Below are 17,653 nucleotides of genomic sequence, written 5' to 3' on the forward strand. Positions count from 1 at the left end.
AATACACATCAAGGCTATGTCCTCTGTATTTTTACAGCAAAGTGTGTTGGCAAGACCAAGTTAACCTTGTGGCAGGAAGTGTATTAAGCATTTCAGGTGACTACAACTTCAACCAGACCATTGATTTTGCCAGCCATGAGCTTCTGTGCTCTAAAGCTTTGATCAATCTTTCTGAACAAAAAGAATGTGACATGGTGTGCTTGTAAAATACCAGGTAAAGGGACTTTGAACAAGACTTAAGAATTTTAGAACACCTAGGAGCCAGGGTCATGGCATAGCAAGCTAAGCTCTCCACCAAAGGTGCTGACATGGCATGGTGGACACATCTTCAGGTACTACTGCTCCACCTCCAGTTCTCCTGCATGCTAATGAATTGGGACAGCAGCAGAGGATGGCCCAAGCTGGGGGGACCCTGTACCTGCGTGGGATACCTGCAAGAAGCTTCAGGCTTTGAACTGGCCCAGTCCCAGATGTTGTAGTGGGGAGTGAACCAGCCGATGTAAAATCTGTTTCTCCTCACTCTATAAATCTGGCTTTTAAGTACAAAAAAAAAAAAAATAAAGACAAAATCTCCTCTCTCTAGTAGAGCTTAAATACTACTGTAAAATAGTATTGTAAAGCCAGTTTTGGATCCAGATAAAATTTTGGACCAATCTTCTGATAACGAATCAAGGTAAATGCTATTTAAATGTATCACAAGGCTGTCATTCAAAAAATAACCCAACTGGTGAGAGTTTTGGTAATTTGACAGGGAACTTTAAACAGATCCTCTTTAGTTGTGATAAAAACAACTCTTTTTAAGTGTGTGCTGTTTTAAAAAGACGGCTTCTTACAGTTAATTACATCTGATCGTAAATATAATGCATATAAGTTTAGCGAAATGTATTTTGAGTCTGAACTCTTACTGCAGTCTCACCTAAGATGTTGTTTATTTGTCTAGTTGTCTGTTCGTAAGTGTGTTGCACGTTGGTCAGGGAAATGCCTGGGAAGTCTACCTTATCCATATCCAGAAGTAATCGTTGGCAGTTCTAATCTGGATTCTGCTCTCGCACAGATTTGAGTATGAGCACAGTTGAAGAGGATTCTGACACAGTAACAGTAGAAGCTGTGAACTCTGTGACCTTCACTCAGGACCCCGAAGGGAACCTCATTCTTCACTGCCCTCAGAATGGTAGGGGACTTACAGACATGAAATTATGGCTTTTTTTTTAATTCTTTTATTTTGGTAATCTTTACATAGTTGATTAGGGTACATACAAACTGTCAAGGGCTACAGGAAAGTGGGTAAGACCATTGTTTCCACATTAATATTATTTTTTTTTTCTGTATCCGGGGTAAGGAGAGAGATAAAGGGAAAAGCCCCACCCAGCCTCCCACCCAGTCCAGGTCCCTGAATTGCTGCAAATCTCGCTGCTCCGAGTGCAATGAAATCTCTTCAGAAACCACTGGCTGACATAGTCTCTTCATGGTTGGGGTTCTGAGATCAGCAGTTCAGTTGATCCCCGGAGGAACTTTGAGGTGATCCCAGACCTGATTCTTGTATGTGCTTACCAGTACAAGGTCCGGCACAGTCCATTGCCCCGTGAGCTTATGCATGTGCTGGTGGTTGCAATTGCTGGGTCAGTTCTGTTTCCAGCCCTGTCTTCCACGTGAACTGATGATTGTTACAATCCAGCCTGATGCTGCCCACTTCATGCTTGGCCCTCACGCAAACCAGTGGGAGCTGCAACCTAGACGGGGCAGCTCCTCATAAGCCCCACCAGGCCTGCCCCCTACCCTGTGCTTGCCATTATGCACTGCAGACTTGTTCAGTCTGTCCCCCATTCCATTTAGCTTTCGTACATGTCAATGGGCGTTGAAACCTAGTGCAACCCAACCTGCCCTATTATCCAGCCCACACACAGATACTGGTGGGTGCTGTTCTGTCTAGCCACCCCTGCCCCAATCCTGGTTTTCATGCTTTCCAGTGAAAGTGATAACCCAAGAGGGAGGTGCCCATTATTTCCCTCCTAGGGCACTCTCACTCCTGGATTATGTACTCTGCGGGTGGTTCTGTGGTTAAACTTGACAGAATTAGCCCCCAGTGCCAGCCTCTACCAACTGATGCTGCAGCAAAGCCCAAACAACCCTCACCCACTCTAATTTATGCTTGCACCAGTAGGAACAGTTAGCCCAGTCCGGCTTTTCCCTGATCTAACTCACATGAGGCCCACAGGTGTTGTAACCCTGCCTGGTCTGTTCTGCCCCCATCCCAACCCACACTCTGCAGTGGCAGTGGCTGTCCAGCAGAGGAGCCTTCCACAATCTCCATACCGGCTTTGCCTCCTCCCTCCCTCGTTCTCATGTGTGCTGGTTGGGCTCTGAAGCCCAGTCTGGTATGGCCCACCTCACCTTGGCATTTGTCAATCGGTTTTGTAGCCTGACCCAGCCCGGCCCACCCCCAATTCCAGTTGTCTGCTGGTGAGCCTAGTCCAGCCCAGCAGGCACCCAATCCCAGCCATAATGTGCACTGGTTTGTGTTGCGACCATACCTGACCTGACCCACACTCTGTTCTGGTGCTCAGATTTGCCAGCGGGTGATGTGAACAGGTTCAGCCTGGTCTGCCCCCAACCTATGTCAAATGTATGCCGGTGGGTACCTTTCCCTGGTCTGGTCTGGGCTGCTCCTTATCATTCTTGCACTCACCTGCAGGGACTGTGTCCTGCCAGAGGAGTTGCCCAGGTTCCTCCATCAAAACCTCTCCCATTGCCAGATCTTGCGCATATCAGTGGGTCCATGAGCCAGCCCTACTTAGTTCACCTCCTGTCCTAGCAGGAACAGTGGCCTTTCCTGACTGACCTTCAGCCCGTTCCGGTTCTTGCTGTTGGATGTTTCAGCCCAGCCAAGGTTTGTCCATACCCAGACACGGCTCATACATGGTTCAGTAGGGGCAGAGACTTAGCCTAGTCCATCCTACATCTACCCTGGTTCTCCAGATGGTGCTGGAGTCTAACCCGGCCTGTTGCGTCCAGTCCCAGTTCACACTTGTGCCAAGGGAGACTACAGCCATGTCCAGACCAGAACGCAGTCTCCAGTCCAGTCCTGGTACTCACCAGTGGGAATCCCAACCCAGCAAAGGTGTCTTCTTAGTTCCCCAGTTGGGCCTGTTCCCAACCATAGATTACGCGCATGCCAGTTGTTGCTCTGACCCAGCTTGGCATAGTCCCTTACCTATCTTGGCCTTTTCCTTCAATGCTGTGGCCTAGTATCCCATTTGGGTTGGTGAATCAATCTGACCCAAATAGAATTTATGGACTCTCCCTTCCAAACCATCAGGTCTCAGTCCCCATGCTTGCCAGAAAATTCTGTGACCCCGTCGCTAAGAATTGCACAGAATTCATCCCTCATCTACACTCACTAGCCTTATCCCTGGATGTCCATAGGCAGCAATTACATAACCTAAAGACTAGAGCTCACCACTGGGTGGCCAATAGGCAAAGCCTGGTGCCCATGGACCAAGTCCTGGGCATTGGGCCTGACCTGGCTCGGGTCCTTTCCACAAGCGGGGCGCCACCACTGTGGAGGGCTGCTGTCACCCGACCCGCCAAGGTCGAACCGGCTTTGCTTTTTTTAAATTTCTAAATTTCCTGTCACCTTTGACCGTACTAAGGAGATAGACAGTTTGGACTGGCACAGTAGAAGAGATGATGTCTTTGGATCATGAATTTATCTTCATTTATGTTTTTTAAAGTTTTACATGTTTACCTTTACTATAAATGTTAGCCTTTTTCAAATCTCATTGTTATTTTATAATATCTTGAGCCTCAAAAGATATGATGAAATAATTATAGTACACTTCTTTTACACATTAGAAACATAGATATATATTCCTGTCACTGAAAATAGACGTTTATTTTTTTGAAAACTGTTAGAAAGTTTTACACAACTATTTGAATAAGGCTTGTTGCTTCTCTTTAAGCTCATCTTTATATGACATAGATTCCATCTCTTCACTTCATATATTATTTCATTTAGATGTTTGATTCACCTTCAAGGATGAATCAAACTTCTTTTTATTCTGAATCTTGGGTGCTACTCCTGGACACCTTATCAAAATTGACATCTCCAAAGGGTTTCCTGAATCCATGCCTTCCTTACTGAGTTGCTCTGCTTTAGTTCAGGTTCTCATTTCTTATTGCAAAGCTCAATCTTTTCAAGTAATCTACCTCTTGGAAACAACTTAAAAATAACTGATGTGATTATGATGATCAGTAGCATGAGATGGCTTTTTTTTTTTAAAGCTTCTCATTATTTTTTAGTAACTACCTGTTCTTCAGTGTGGCCCATGGGTCGCTTACTGGGTCCTGGCTTCACTTCCAGCTGTATTCCCACAGTTCACAGCTCAGCCACAGCTGTGTTCATCTCAGCATCACCCTCACACTGCTGCTGTCAGGAAGGGGAACCATTTCTCCCCGGCTTCCTTCAGCCCTTCCCTCACCTTTGGCATAAAGTACATCTGCCTCCTTCACTCCCAGGCAGCCTCCTCATTGTACCTTCATAACTGGTGGTGCCCTCTTTTGAATTGTTAGTCATCTCCTCCAGTGCTCTTAGCTCTTAACTTGCACGAGGCACTCACTGAGTATTTTTGAATGGATGAAATCCTAGGCTTGAGCTTCATGTGCGCAATATTTGGCAGATGAAGTGTGATGGTTTCCCAAGTGGCACTTCTGTCCATGGTTGATAATCAACCATGGAAGCAGAACTATGGAGAAGGCAACGACTTTTTGAATCATGTTTGCACAAGTGGGTTTACTTAAATTAAAAATGGATGAGAGAATTGCCACAGACCTGTAACGAGTTAGAACTTTGGTTTGTTCCTTAAAGTTGTTTTTGGTCCCCCCCCCCCCCTTTTACTAGATGCTGATGAAATAGACTCAGAAGATAGTGCTGAGCCGCCACATAAGAGAGTTTGCTTGTCCTCTGAGGATGGTCAGAGTATTGGTGATTCTGCATCTTGCATATCAGTTGTCGCACTTCCACGTAAGTGGCCGTGTATTAACAATGCAGAGTTCTGTTTGAAGTAAAAATTTAACTTCCAAGAGATTTAGCTGCCTTTCTTAATCTCAGTCTGTTGTTATAAGCTCCAGAGAAGCCTTTTTAGAATTTTTTCCCTTGGGCTGATGTTGCGACATAATGAGCAGCTTCCTGCTCAACTACCCGGAAAAGCAGTGGAAGATATTCCAAGTTTTGGGCTCCTGTCACCCACATAGACAACCTGAAGGAGCTCCTGGGTCAGTTCTAGCTGTTGTGGCCATTTTGGGGGGCGAATCTGTTGCTCCCCTATCTTTAAAATGAATGTGTATTTTTTTTCCCCATTTTGTTTTCTAGGAAAATCCCTTTTCCTAAACATACTTTGATTTTTAACTGTGTCTGTGTGTGTGTGTGTGTGTGTGTGTGTGTGTGTGTGTGTGTGTGTGTGTGTTATATACCTCTGGGGCCTGGCGCAGTAGCCTGGTGGCTAAAGTCCTCGCTTTGAATGCACCAAGATCCCATGTAGGAGCTGGTTCTAATCCTGGCATTGCCGCTTCCCATCCAGCTCCCTGCCTGTGGCCTGGGAAAACAGTCAAGGATGGCCCAAAGCCTTGGGACCCTGCACCAAGAAGGAGACTCAGAAGAGGCTCCTGCCTCCTGGCTTCGGATCAGCTCAACTCTGGCCATTGCAGCCTCTTGAGGAGTAAATCAGCAGATAGAAGATCTTCTTCTCTTTCTCTGCTTCTCTCTCTCTCTCTCTCTGACTTTCCAATAAAAATAAATAAATCTTTAATATATATGTATACCTCCCCCCTCCAAACCATATTCATTCTCATGGGCAAAGCATGTTCTACAATAGATACTGTTTTTTAAATAAGGAAGCTGAGGAACAGAGAATAACTTATTTATGATTGTATATTACTGCGTGGAAGTAGGACGTGTAATAATTCTGAAAAGCATTCTTATTTTCATGTCTTACATGCCAAGAGAGTCTATAATAGACTGGATTCCAGAGAATGTGTATTGTTTCAGTTGGAAACTGCTGAAAAGGGAGTTATAACACCCGGTTCAAGGTCAAAGTGAAGCTTTTGATTCGCTTAACAAAACATGGAATCTTGTTGAGGGTGTGAAACTGGAATGGATGCCATAGTATGTGGAAGATGGAGATGGGATCTAGAGTTGTCAATGGCAGAATGAGCCCGAAGGAGAACTTAGTCGTATCTGCTGCATTAAACATCCAACAAAGTCATCTTCATCTAGTGAAAAAAATTAAACCTGTGCTTTTATCATGGGAAATCATGTCTTAACAAGTAGACTTGCACTATGTATTTGCAGCTAATTGCTTGCTAAGAGAAAGCATTTTATTTCAGTTTAATGTCACATTTATTGAAAAAGTGTCAGCATTTAAGTATGACATGTTTCTATTTTTTTTTTCCTAATGAGGATTCATAAATTTTGAGAATTCTTTCTGAGTTTGGCTCCCATTATGGTATGATTTCACCTTAAAATCTGGCCTATCTGGTGTACTCATATAGAGTTTTTCTAATTTTTCCTAAAATTTATTTTTTATTTATTTGAAAGGCCAGGTAATAGATGGAGAAAAAGAGATAGATTTTGCTTCCATGGATTCAGTCACTAACAGCTCTAGTTCAGGACAGCATTCAGGAGCCAGGAACTCTTTCCTGGTCTCCCATATAGGTGCCAGGGAACCAGGTGTAACCAAGGTAACCATCTCCTGCTGCCTTACCAGGCACATTAGCAGGAAACTAAATCAGAGACAGAATAGGCATGCTTGAATCAATACTCCAGTATGGGGTGCTGGTATCATAAGCTGTAGTTCAACCAACTGCCCTAGAACACCAACTCCTAAACTAGAACTTTTGAACAATCATTTTTATAGAAATTATGACTTAATTAATTTGGTTAAAGTAGACTTCCTTTGATCGGTTGACATTTTGTTCCACCTCATGGTGGTAAAGTGACTGCTTCGTGCTCTGACTGACTTAGGATACTACGTGCATGTCGACCTGAAAGGACACGGGCTACTTGATGTTGGGTCATCACACATAGAATACATTCAGGAAGCTGATATTAGCAATGAGACTGAATTTGTTAAAAGTGGACTTGGAGGTATTTTCATGTTCCCTACAAATAGTATGTTGTTAAAATGAGCTTAGAACAATTTCTGAGTTTTTAAAAAACAATCACATGATGAGTATAAAGTAATACATTCTATACTCTCTGGACTTCACAGTGACAGATAGTTTTAAAAGACATATATTTAAATAAATTTTAGTATTCAAGTTTTTCTAAGTACTTTATAGCACTGATAAATTTTATCTGTCTGGGCCTTAAAAATTCTTTCAACATCCTGCTTGAAGTCTGTTATAATACACTTAGCTGCCATGACATTTACCCTAGGACCTGGACAATTACAACCGTATGGTAAGGATGGTACTGGTACTCAGTCAGGGCTGGGCAACTTTTGATCTACCAACTTGCATTAGTTATTTACAATGTCATTTGCAGGCTACACAAAATGTTTATCAACTTAAAAATTAATCTGCTATTAGATTTAATGAATCTCAAGTCCCACTGCGGTTGCCTTGGCAGGACCAGACTGAAAGGTTTGCAAGGTCTTACACAGCCCTTGGGCTGGTACTTTGTACCCCTCTTGGGTGATTTTTTCAATATTTTAGCCTCATGATCCTTTATTTACCATTTTTGCCTTTACCTAGTATTAGAGTCAGTCTGTGATGTATTGCATAATTGCTATATTTTACTGCCACTCCTTCCTGTCTTTCCATCTATGCATGTAGTACTGTTTAACTTCCCCAAATTTGCTTTACTGGGATCTGTTCATCTTATCTCATTTGTGATGTTCTTTATCCATTTATATCCTTTCTTTATCATCACAGTTTCAATTTCATGAGTAATCATTATAACCACTCTAATTCACATTCTTTTTTTATTCTATTTATTTTGGGGTGAAGTCATACCCTGTCTAAATCTGTTACTGCCAGTTGATCTCATTGCCAGTGCAGTTCATTGAATAGGATGGGAGCAAAAATAGGATGAGCACATCTGGTCTCATTCCCAAGCATTATCTTAACCAGGAGTGTTGCTCACCACTGCATAACATGCCACTCGGAAGTGACCATTTCTCAGGTCCTGCCACTGCTTCCACCTTGCCGACTGAACTGATAACCACGCTTTGTATTTCGCTAGGAATGCTGAACACAGTGGCTTCTGTAATTTGCCACTGCAACACTTCCATACTGGTGTGCATCAGTGCCTGAGCATGCCTTTCCTCCCCACTCACCTGGCTCTTCTGTTTGCTGCACTCCTTCCCCTCTTCCTCTCAGTGGTGGTGATACAGTAAATTCTTCATTTTCCCTCTGAACTATTCATTTGCATCCTCCACTGGATCGTTCTGTCAGTATGACAAATAGGTCCTTATGTTCTCTTTAAGATGAAATGTCCCATTTGCCCGCTTTAGGTTCCTGTTCACTTTCTTCCCATGCAGTTAAGACAAAATGCCTTTTCCTGCCTCTGTCTTTAAGTGCGCTCTGCCCGGGTTTTTACTTGCTCATCTCTTTCCCGGTTGCCAACTCCAGCTGTTATTAGTACGGTCACTGTTTTAGTTTTGTGGTACTTGGTGCATTGGCACCTTTTCAGAGTGCTCATCCCTTGCTCCTCCCGGAAAGCTTAGCCGCCTTTTTCTGAAGAACACAGTGACTCAATCTAAAACTGCTGCTTTTTTCTGCTTTTATTCTTAAGTTTTTATTTCATGGCTTTACTACTTCCGGATTTTCTTGCTAGTTAGTACTTGTGCACTCTAGATGCTTAGTAGATATCTCAAAGTAATTTAAGGTTTAAGCTCCTGAAACTTTCTAAATTCTTAAACTTGATTCTTCCTCAGACTTTCTCATTTCATTAATGTAGATTAATTCTCCCAACAGTTTAAGAGAAAAAAATTTTTTTCTGTCATCCTTGACTTTTAACTTTTTTTTTTTCATTTTATTTGGTTTATTTGCAAATCATCTTTGCCATCAGTCCCTAATTTACTTCACTTACTAGCCTGACTGACCTTCATGTTAGTGCAAGTGACTGACCTCTCCTCTAGATGACCGCATTAGTCTTTGATCTCACTGCCGCTCAAGCCCCGCAGTCCCTTGTTGTTCCATGCGCTCTGGCCCTGCTGGCCTCTGCGTTCCTAGGAACCCTTTCAGAACATTTGACTTGCATGACCAGATTCCTTCCTCCCTCGTTCTAAATCTTGTTTTCTTAGTCACCTGTTTAAAATGTCAAACATCTCATACCGTATCACATTTCCATTCTTGCTTTGTTGTTCCTCCTTCCCCTTCCTTTTTTGTTTTTTTAAACGGAGAAGAGAGACAGAAAGATCTTCTGTCCACTGATTCACTTCCCAAATGGCCGCAACAGCAGGAGCTGAGCTGATCCAAAACCAGGAGATTCAGATTCTAGGTCTGCCACGTGAGTGAAGGGGTGCAAGGGCTTGAGTCGTACTTGGCTGCTTTCCGAGGCCATAAGCAGGGAGCTGGGTTGGAAGCAGCTGTGACATGAAATGGCGCCCATTTGGAATGCTGGTGTTACAGGACGGAGGAGTAGCATGTCATACTACTGTTTGGCCCCCGTAGATACTTCGTAAATAATTTGAACTTACTGTGATTATTCTGACGATGAACTATTCTGCTCTTGAAGTTTCAGAAAATGATCAGAGCTTTGAGGTGACGATGACTGCAACTACAGAGGTGGCAGATGATGAAATCAGTGAGGGGACTGTGACGCAGATTCAGGTACGGTACACGGTCGAATGGACTGAGGAGCGTGCTGCTTCCCGTGTTGCTTCAGTGGTAAATGTCAGGAGTGTGTTTACCTTACTAAGTAGCAGTTGGAAGACTTGCCAGGTTTTTAGTTTCCCTGTGCATCTTCACTCTAAGCAAACAATTTAAAACATTTTTTGTTTGTTTTTACTTACTCAAAAGGCATGGATGGCCCAACATGAAGGTTTAGTTGGCTAATTCCTTGCCTGTAAGTGCCAGCATCTTATGGGCTCTGGTTCATGTCCCAGCTGCTCCACTTCCTTCCAGCTCCCTGCTTGTGGCCTGGGAAAGCAGCAGAGGACAGCATAAAGCCTTGGGACCCTGCATCTGCATGGGAGACCCAGAAGAAACTCCTGGCTCCAGATCTGCTCAGCTCTGGCCATTGCAAATACTTCGAGAATGAACCAGTAGATGGGAGATCTTTGTCTCTTCTTCTCTCTGTAAATCTGCCCAAAAACAAAAACAGACAAACAAAAACAAGAAAGAAAGTCATACAGAGACAGAAGAGATGTTCCTTTGTGATGATTCATCCCCCCAGAACCCATCACAACCAGAGTTGTGCCCTGGTGAAGCTGGGAACTCTGACTGGATCTGTAATTGGGTGGCAGGGAACCAGATATTTGAGTTACCAACTTCTGATTCATAAGATGTGTAGTACCAGGAAGCTGAATTCTAAATAGAATAGCCAGAACTTGGATCAGGAACCCCAGTATGGGGATGGGTGAGGCAGCAGCATCTTAGCCATTGCAAAAGATGCAGCAGTTTGCATCTGTTGAAACAGGAGTTGGTGCTGTGTATTCGCTCACTAGGTGTAGAGATCTCACTTGAGCTGTGGAGACCACTTAGTTCTGGTTGTTGCTGTTCATTCTGGCACTAACAGGACTAGGCATGCTTTATCATTTGCTGAGAGGGGGCTGGTAATCAACCTCCATTTGCTATGTGAACTGCTCTATCTCATGTAAAACCTAACTAAATTAATTGTGCTGAAAGTAATCAGAATTCTTTGCTTTCTTAGCCTGCAGTGTGAATATATTTTACTTATACGTGGACTCTGTGTCTTCTTTTTCAATAGCTTTTTCTTCTGTTTCATCTATCCACTTAGCAAAATATTTAAAAGCATATTTTTGAGAACAATCTTTTCTAAAATTCATTGTGTATTTTTGAAAGGCAGAGTGACAAAGAGCTTTCGTGCACTTAGTCTGCAGATGGCCACCGTGTTCGAGCTCTGGCCGAAGCCAGCGTCGAGGAACTCTGTCCTGGTATCCCATGTGAATGGCAGGAGCCCAAGTTCTGGGTTTGGCTTCCACTGCTTTCCCAGGCACATTAGCAGTGGAGCTAAATGGGAAGCAAAGCATCTAGGATGCAAACTAGCACCCCCAGTATGGGATATGGAGTGCCAGCTTTGCAAGTGATAGTTTAATATACCCCAGTACTAGCCCAGCATTTTTCCTTCATGAAGCATCATAACCCTCAACTCTACCATGACTGTTTCCCTATCTGCAACTGATTATGGCTCTCTGTGTAAGCTCAATCTACTGTCTGTAAATATACAAATTACTTTAAATTTCTGTATTAATCAAAATGCTTGACTGAGTACTAGCTTGTTACATAAAATAGAAGCCTACCCAGTTTTTTAAATGAAAGTCATATTGATGTAAATATTTTGTTTTTATATTGCCCTAAAAAATAAGAACATTTGTCAGTGTGCAAATTGGGTATATTTTTACAATATCCAACAGGAATTAATTCTTTATTGCTTGAGTTTTATAATGCTCAATATTGAAGAAAGAGATTAATCAAAAGGTTGGCTGTTAAATCGTGTTGCTGCTTTTTCAAGATTTTACAGAATGAGCAACTAGGTGAAATATCTCCCTTGGGTAATGAAGAAGTGTCAGCAGTTAGCCAAGCCTGGTTTACCACTAAAGAAGATAAAGATTCTTTGACAAACAAAGGTGAGATGAATAATGAATTTTAGTGTGCAGTGAAAAACATGGAAAGGCTTGTAGTCCTTAGGATTCCGAGTTGGACCTTCACCATTGATTGAGGACTTCATTTGGCTTTGTTTTTGATGGTGAACTTTAATTTTTCCTCTTTCCAATGTAAATAGATTTTAGATTTTGAACAAAAGTATAGTGACATTTTAAGACAGTACAGTTGTTTTGTGGGAGTGGAGATCAGGCCTTTTCAGGGGTCTACTAACTGGTCTAGGCAGCTTAGAAACAAAACACAAGGAGTATTCAGGCAGTTCGTAGAAAACATATGCTAGGAAAAGAAATTTTTGCTCCAAAATAAAGTTGCCTTTTAATTCCATATTCCAGAATGTGTTTGGTGGACCCTCATCACTTAATGTGACAGTGTCGATGTATGTAGTCACAGGCATAGCTGAGGAAGCTACTGCCAAAACTTCAAGAGTTGTGTATATCCCACCCTGAAGTAAACAATCAGGAACAATTAACTTTTTGCAGCCACTGTGCAGTAAATACTCGTTAAGAAAACATCATGTGGTATGCAGTGTGTCTTTGTCTTGCCCTGGAGTCTTTTGTAAATGTTCATTCCCCATAAGGATTCAGCGCAGAAAAGTTTCAGGAGCTTTTAGTCATGATTTACCTTTTTGAAGTGGGGTTTTAGCAGTGTTGTACTGCTGCTGAAAGCAGAAGAGTGTTTTAAGAAATCTCATTATTGTTGTCTCTTAAAGTGAGATAAATTATAACTTAGAAGCCAGAATTAGGGAACACTTTTTTCTTGGAATGAATTGTTTCCCAATTCTAGATAGAAAATAAGCCACCTAAGATTTTTAGAAAAAATTACAAAAGCGATTTTACTTGTGACTCTTTCACATTTTTAGGATGAATGTGAAATTAGCCGTGCTTTATTCTTCTCAAGGAAGTAACTTTTTAAAAATAATATTTCCTTTAAGGGCATAAATGGAAGCAGGGTATGTGGTCCAAGGAAGAAATTGATATTTTGATGAACAATATTGAACGCTATCTGAAGGTACCTTGTCATTTTTTTTTTCACTAATTTATTTACTGGTAATTGTAAAAATAGCCTTGCAGTATGCTGTATGTACTTACCAGGAGCTTTTCACTATCTTTTTTTAAAGATGGTTAGCTGATTTATTCTAGCTTAATAATTCTAAGGTGTGTAATTACAGTATAGTGTTTTTTAACAAATTTTAAATTTTCACTTGAAAAATCTCAGTATCTTAAAGCCTAATGTTTTCAAGAAACCTGTACAGGAGTTTAATTTATGTTGTGTGCATTCTAAAGTATGCATCTTTGAGTTTATCTTTCCCTTTCTAAACAAACAAATCCAAGGTAAGTGGATGAAGCTGATCTCTTACCTGGAGTGCCTGGTTCAAGACCTGTGTCACTCCCCATTCGACCTCCTGTTGCGTGATTCCTGGGAGGCAGCGTCCTCTTCTGTAGCCCCACGGCGTCCCACCCTCCTGCCTTCGGCCTGGCCTGCTCTGACGGTTGCAGACATTTTGGGAGTGAGCTAGTGAATGGACATATGCCTGTCCTCTCTGAGTTTCATGTAAATGGAAGTACATTTAACAATTTTTAAAATTTATTTTCATAACCAGGCTTACTTCCTATAAGTTTAGTCCTTTTCGTAAATGTCTTACATAATGTTTTCATTTTAACATGAGTGTTTGCTTTTAAAAAGTGCAGTCCATTTGGGAAGGCTGAAAATATGTGAATAATAATACAGGGTTCGTGTCATGTGAGCAGTGATGCTACAAGGTTCAGAGAAAGAGTTTATTCTCAAAATTGGGACAGGAAGAAAGTCTTAGACTAGAGTAGGCTAAGGTATTAAAGCTTCAATAAAAATGCCAGAGATTAAGACCAGATACATGAAAATATCTCCTTTAATTTGAACCAAGAGAAACGACCACTAGAAGACTGGGCTATTAAATCCAGAATATGGGGCTGGAGCAGTGGCTCCATTGGCTAATCCTCCTGCCAGTACTGCATCCCATATGGGCACTGATTCCTGTCCCAGCTACTCCACTTCCCATCTAGCTTCCTGCTTGTGGTCTGGGAAAGCAGCCGAGGACAGCCCAAAGCTTTGGGATCCTACACCTGCATGGGAGACCTGGAGAAAGCTCCTGGCTCCTGGCTTTGGAGCAGCTCGGCTCTGGCTATTGCAGCCACTTGGGGAGTGAATCAACAGATGGAAGATTATTCTGTCTCTCATTCTCTGTAAATGTGCCTTTCCAATAAAAATAACACAGATCTTAAAAAAAAAAAGACAAAGAATTGGATCATTGTTTTATAGGAAATAAGCAATAAAGGATTTAAGAAAACTTGATAGTTAAGTGTGAACTCCGTAAGGTAGATCTTCACTCTCCTCGTCCCTGCAGACATGCTGCCTCGTCCATGAGTTAGATTTGAGAGGTGCGTCTTTGAGATGCACACTTGGTAAGTGCGTAAGTGTATGCAATATGAGAATGTCTTTTAAAAATTCATGGAAAATTAAAAATTTATTTCCATAAACATTTTTTAGATATATTTTCTTTTTATTGGAAAGTCAGATACACAGAGAGGAGGATAGACAGAAGAAAACCTTCCATCCATTGATTCATTCTCCAAATGGTGCAAGAGTTGGAGCTAAGGCAATCTGAAGCCAGGAGCCAGGAGCCTCTTCCGGGTCTCCCACACGGGTGCAGGGTCCCAAGGAGTTTGGGCCGTCCTCGACTGCTTTCCCAGGTCACAGGCAGGGAGCTAGATGGAAAGCAGGGCTGCCGGGATTAGAACCAGCACCCATATGGGACCCTGGCACGTGCAAGACGAGGATTTTAGCCACTAGGCTACCACACCGGGCCCCCATGTACCTTTTAAGTAGTATTATTTATTTAACTGTCCTGTTGTTAGAGATAAATAAATGTTGCCTGGAATGTTCACATTCTGAAGTTTATTTCAGTTGCAACCTTGCCGTGCTGTTTTCAACTAAAAAATTTAAAACCTTTAATTCTTTTTTAAGGAAGAAAGATTTCTCCTCAGAGGTTAGCCTTTTGAGAGAAACAGAAACGGTGACCATTGAAAGTTTGTCCCAGGCGTGTGAAAGTTGTTTACTGGTCAAACACTCTTCAGTTCAAATCGGGAGATGCTTGTTAGATAAGGCAGTGAAGAAAGGTCAGCCCGTTAAACTTGGGAGATGAAGGTGGTTTCTTGTTTAGATTAGCCTAAATGATGTCCACGGACTGTTCCACTTACTGGTTAATGGGCAGGAAATGTGACCAAGATTTGAAACTTTTCACTGGACCCAAAAGGAACAAGTTGTGAGAATGACAGAGACTGTTAAGCTTGTGGTAATAAAAATAGAATGGCAACAGCCTGTAGGAAAACCTGGTGACTGGGTACTGAGGAAGAGAAAAAGCCAGGAGTTGGCAGCATACAATTTCTAATTTGGGTGATTGGAATATAGGATTGGCAGAAATAGGAAATGTCCCAAAGATGTAGTGATCTTGGCAGGGGACGGGGGATTGACTTTGAACCAGGGTTTTCCTGTTGTGATTCTCAGGGTAGCGTCTTGTCATTTTCATGAGCCAGCTTTTAACTTGAATGTCACACTCATCATCGTCTTTTTCATTCCACATGCTTGCTTAAGAAGTCTTTCTATCTCAGAGGCATGAAAATACTATCATACTGCTTACAAAAATACAATTTTGCATTTTATAATTTTTTTTCCTGTAGAGTAAGAAATAGGCTTTCAATTATACATTTTTCTGTATGAGTGACAACTGTTTCAACATTGATTATGGGCTGTCATTTTTTCCCAATCTCATAGTGTCTATTCTGCCCCAAATCAGGCATTTCCAGTGCAAGCTTGCCCCTCCTGGTTGCATCACTGATGCCTGTGGCAGTGCAGCACTGTTTCAAGCATTCGGCCCTTCATGAATATTCTAGTTATTCTTTGCTCTTTACTTTAGAGAGAAAGAAAAACTTTGATATAATCATTGAGCTGCATTGCATCTATAAATCATTTTGAGAGAAAATAGTAGCTTTATTTACCTGTTGAAGGAACATGGTATAGCTGTAATTTTTACTTAGTTCTTTAGTATTTTTCAAATTTTTCCTCCACTAAGGACTTCTGTAGCTTGCCTGAGATTTAATCCAGATGCTTTCAATTATTGATACGCTTGTAAATGGAGCTTTTAAAAATAATTATGAGTTTGTGTAGAGATAAATGACTATTTGTTGGCCTCTATATCCAACAACTTTGTTAAACTGTTCTTTTAATCAAATATTTTTTTCACAGATATGTGGGTATCTATGAAAATGCTTCAGTTCATGAAATGTGGAATTAAAAATGAGCTGATTTTGATACCAAAAATTAGCTTATTATAGTTTTTTCATAATACACATTTTTCCATAATACCCTAATATTAATTTTGTCTGCAAATGATTTGTTCTCTAGTCCTCATACTTTCTTTGTCAATTTCTTGTATTAGATTATTGCAAGATCCTAATTTGCTAAAAATTTGATCATATTCCTGTGACTATTGCATTTTATGATTGCTTTTGCTGTTTCTCTTGAGATTTCACATTTTTCCCCACAAATGTACTGATATGATTGATTGTATCATTGATTTAAGCAATTTTTTCTTTGAGTTAATAAAAACTTACATTCCTGGGATAAATTCACTTTTACACGGATGTGTTAAATCTGTCTTTGATTTCGCTGTGGAGATCCTGGTAGCCCAGAAAGATGACAAAGAACATTTCCCCTGTTAACTTCTTTTTAAGGTCAGAATTGTATCTCTTGAGTAGGATTTACTACTAATGTCATCAAAATCAGTGTTCTCATTAGGGAAAGATTTCTAATACATTATTAATTTTTTTGATGAACTATGCCTATCTGATTTTCTTTGTTTGGTAAGTTGATCTTTTCCAGGAATTTACTCATTTTAGTCCAAATTGAAATTTGTTTACATGAAATTGTTGATAAAATTCTTCTGTTGATTGTACAGTTTCTGCAGCATCTCTGCTTAGATCCCAGTTTTTCTGGTGTTTTTCGTATTTTTAATTTTGCCAAAAGTATATCATTTCAAATTAATCTTATTTGTCCAAACTGCACATTTGTGTATTTTTTTCTGTTCTGATTGTTGATTCCATACATTTTACTCTTAGAATTTTCTTCCAGTTTCTTTAATTGATTTATTGAATCTGATAGTTTATTTTTGGAATATTTATTATTATCACTTGAAGAATTTTATATTTGTATGTGACTAAATTAGTGATGTCGTTTTTCTAAGTATCATTGATGAACTGTAACTTTAAAACACATTTTAAAAGCATAGTATATCCATATGCATTTTATCAGAAATTCCTAAATCAAAAAAATGTAACCCATTTAGGCACGCGGAATAAAAGATGCCACAGAAATCATCTTTGAGATGTCGAAAGACGAAAGGAAAGATTTCTACAGGACTATAGCATGGGGTCTGAACCGGCCTTTGTTTGCAGTTTATAGAAGAGTGCTTCGCATGTATGATGACAGAAACCATGTGGGAAAGTATGAAAACTTGTAATGCTGCATGTATCCGTGTAATTAGGAGAATTATTTAAGGAACTGTTATTTTTAAAAATAGTTCTGATCAAGGCCTTAATTGGAGACAGCTATAACTGCTGTTTTTATCCTAGTCCATTTAGAGAATGTGATGAAATTTCATTGTAATAAAATCGTTTTTAGACGTTAGATGTGAATCATATAAGACTTAGTTATTGTAAAGCAGTGTAAGAAGTACAGTGATAGTTAAAGATTTATGATTTTTTTTCTTTAAAAACAA

At 40.8% G+C, this 17,653-nt stretch overlaps 1 protein-coding gene across 7 annotated transcripts in view; it reads left to right on the top strand.

The window, feature by feature from the left end:
* DMTF1 (cyclin D binding myb like transcription factor 1) overlaps positions 1 to 17,653 on the top strand; it is a 42,413-nt gene that overhangs the window by 12,993 nt on the left and 11,767 nt on the right. For 5 of the 7 annotated variants that reach the window (XM_040964913.1, XM_040964912.1, XM_040964908.1 and 2 more), the window contains 6 exons: positions 1,055 to 1,171; positions 4,898 to 5,020; positions 9,737 to 9,831; positions 11,696 to 11,810; positions 12,776 to 12,852; positions 17,222 to 17,379. In XM_040964913.1, coding sequence (XP_040820847.1) covers positions 1,063 to 1,171; positions 4,898 to 5,020; positions 9,737 to 9,831; positions 11,696 to 11,810; positions 12,776 to 12,852; positions 17,222 to 17,379 — 677 coding nt within the window. In that variant the 5' untranslated portion in view covers positions 1,055 to 1,062. Of the gene's footprint in view, positions 1 to 1,054; positions 1,172 to 2,854; positions 2,888 to 4,897; positions 5,021 to 9,736; positions 9,832 to 11,695; positions 11,811 to 12,775; positions 12,853 to 17,221; positions 17,380 to 17,653 lie in introns of those variants that run through there. The other 2 variants (XM_040964914.1, XM_040964915.1) reach the window with 2 other exon arrangements.

The sequence above is a fragment of the Ochotona curzoniae genome, unplaced genomic scaffold, assembly GCF_017591425.1.
Source record: "Ochotona curzoniae isolate NIBS_2020 unplaced genomic scaffold, NIBS_Ocur_1.0 scaffold_3835, whole genome shotgun sequence".
NCBI lineage: Eukaryota > Metazoa > Chordata > Mammalia > Lagomorpha > Ochotonidae > Ochotona > Ochotona curzoniae.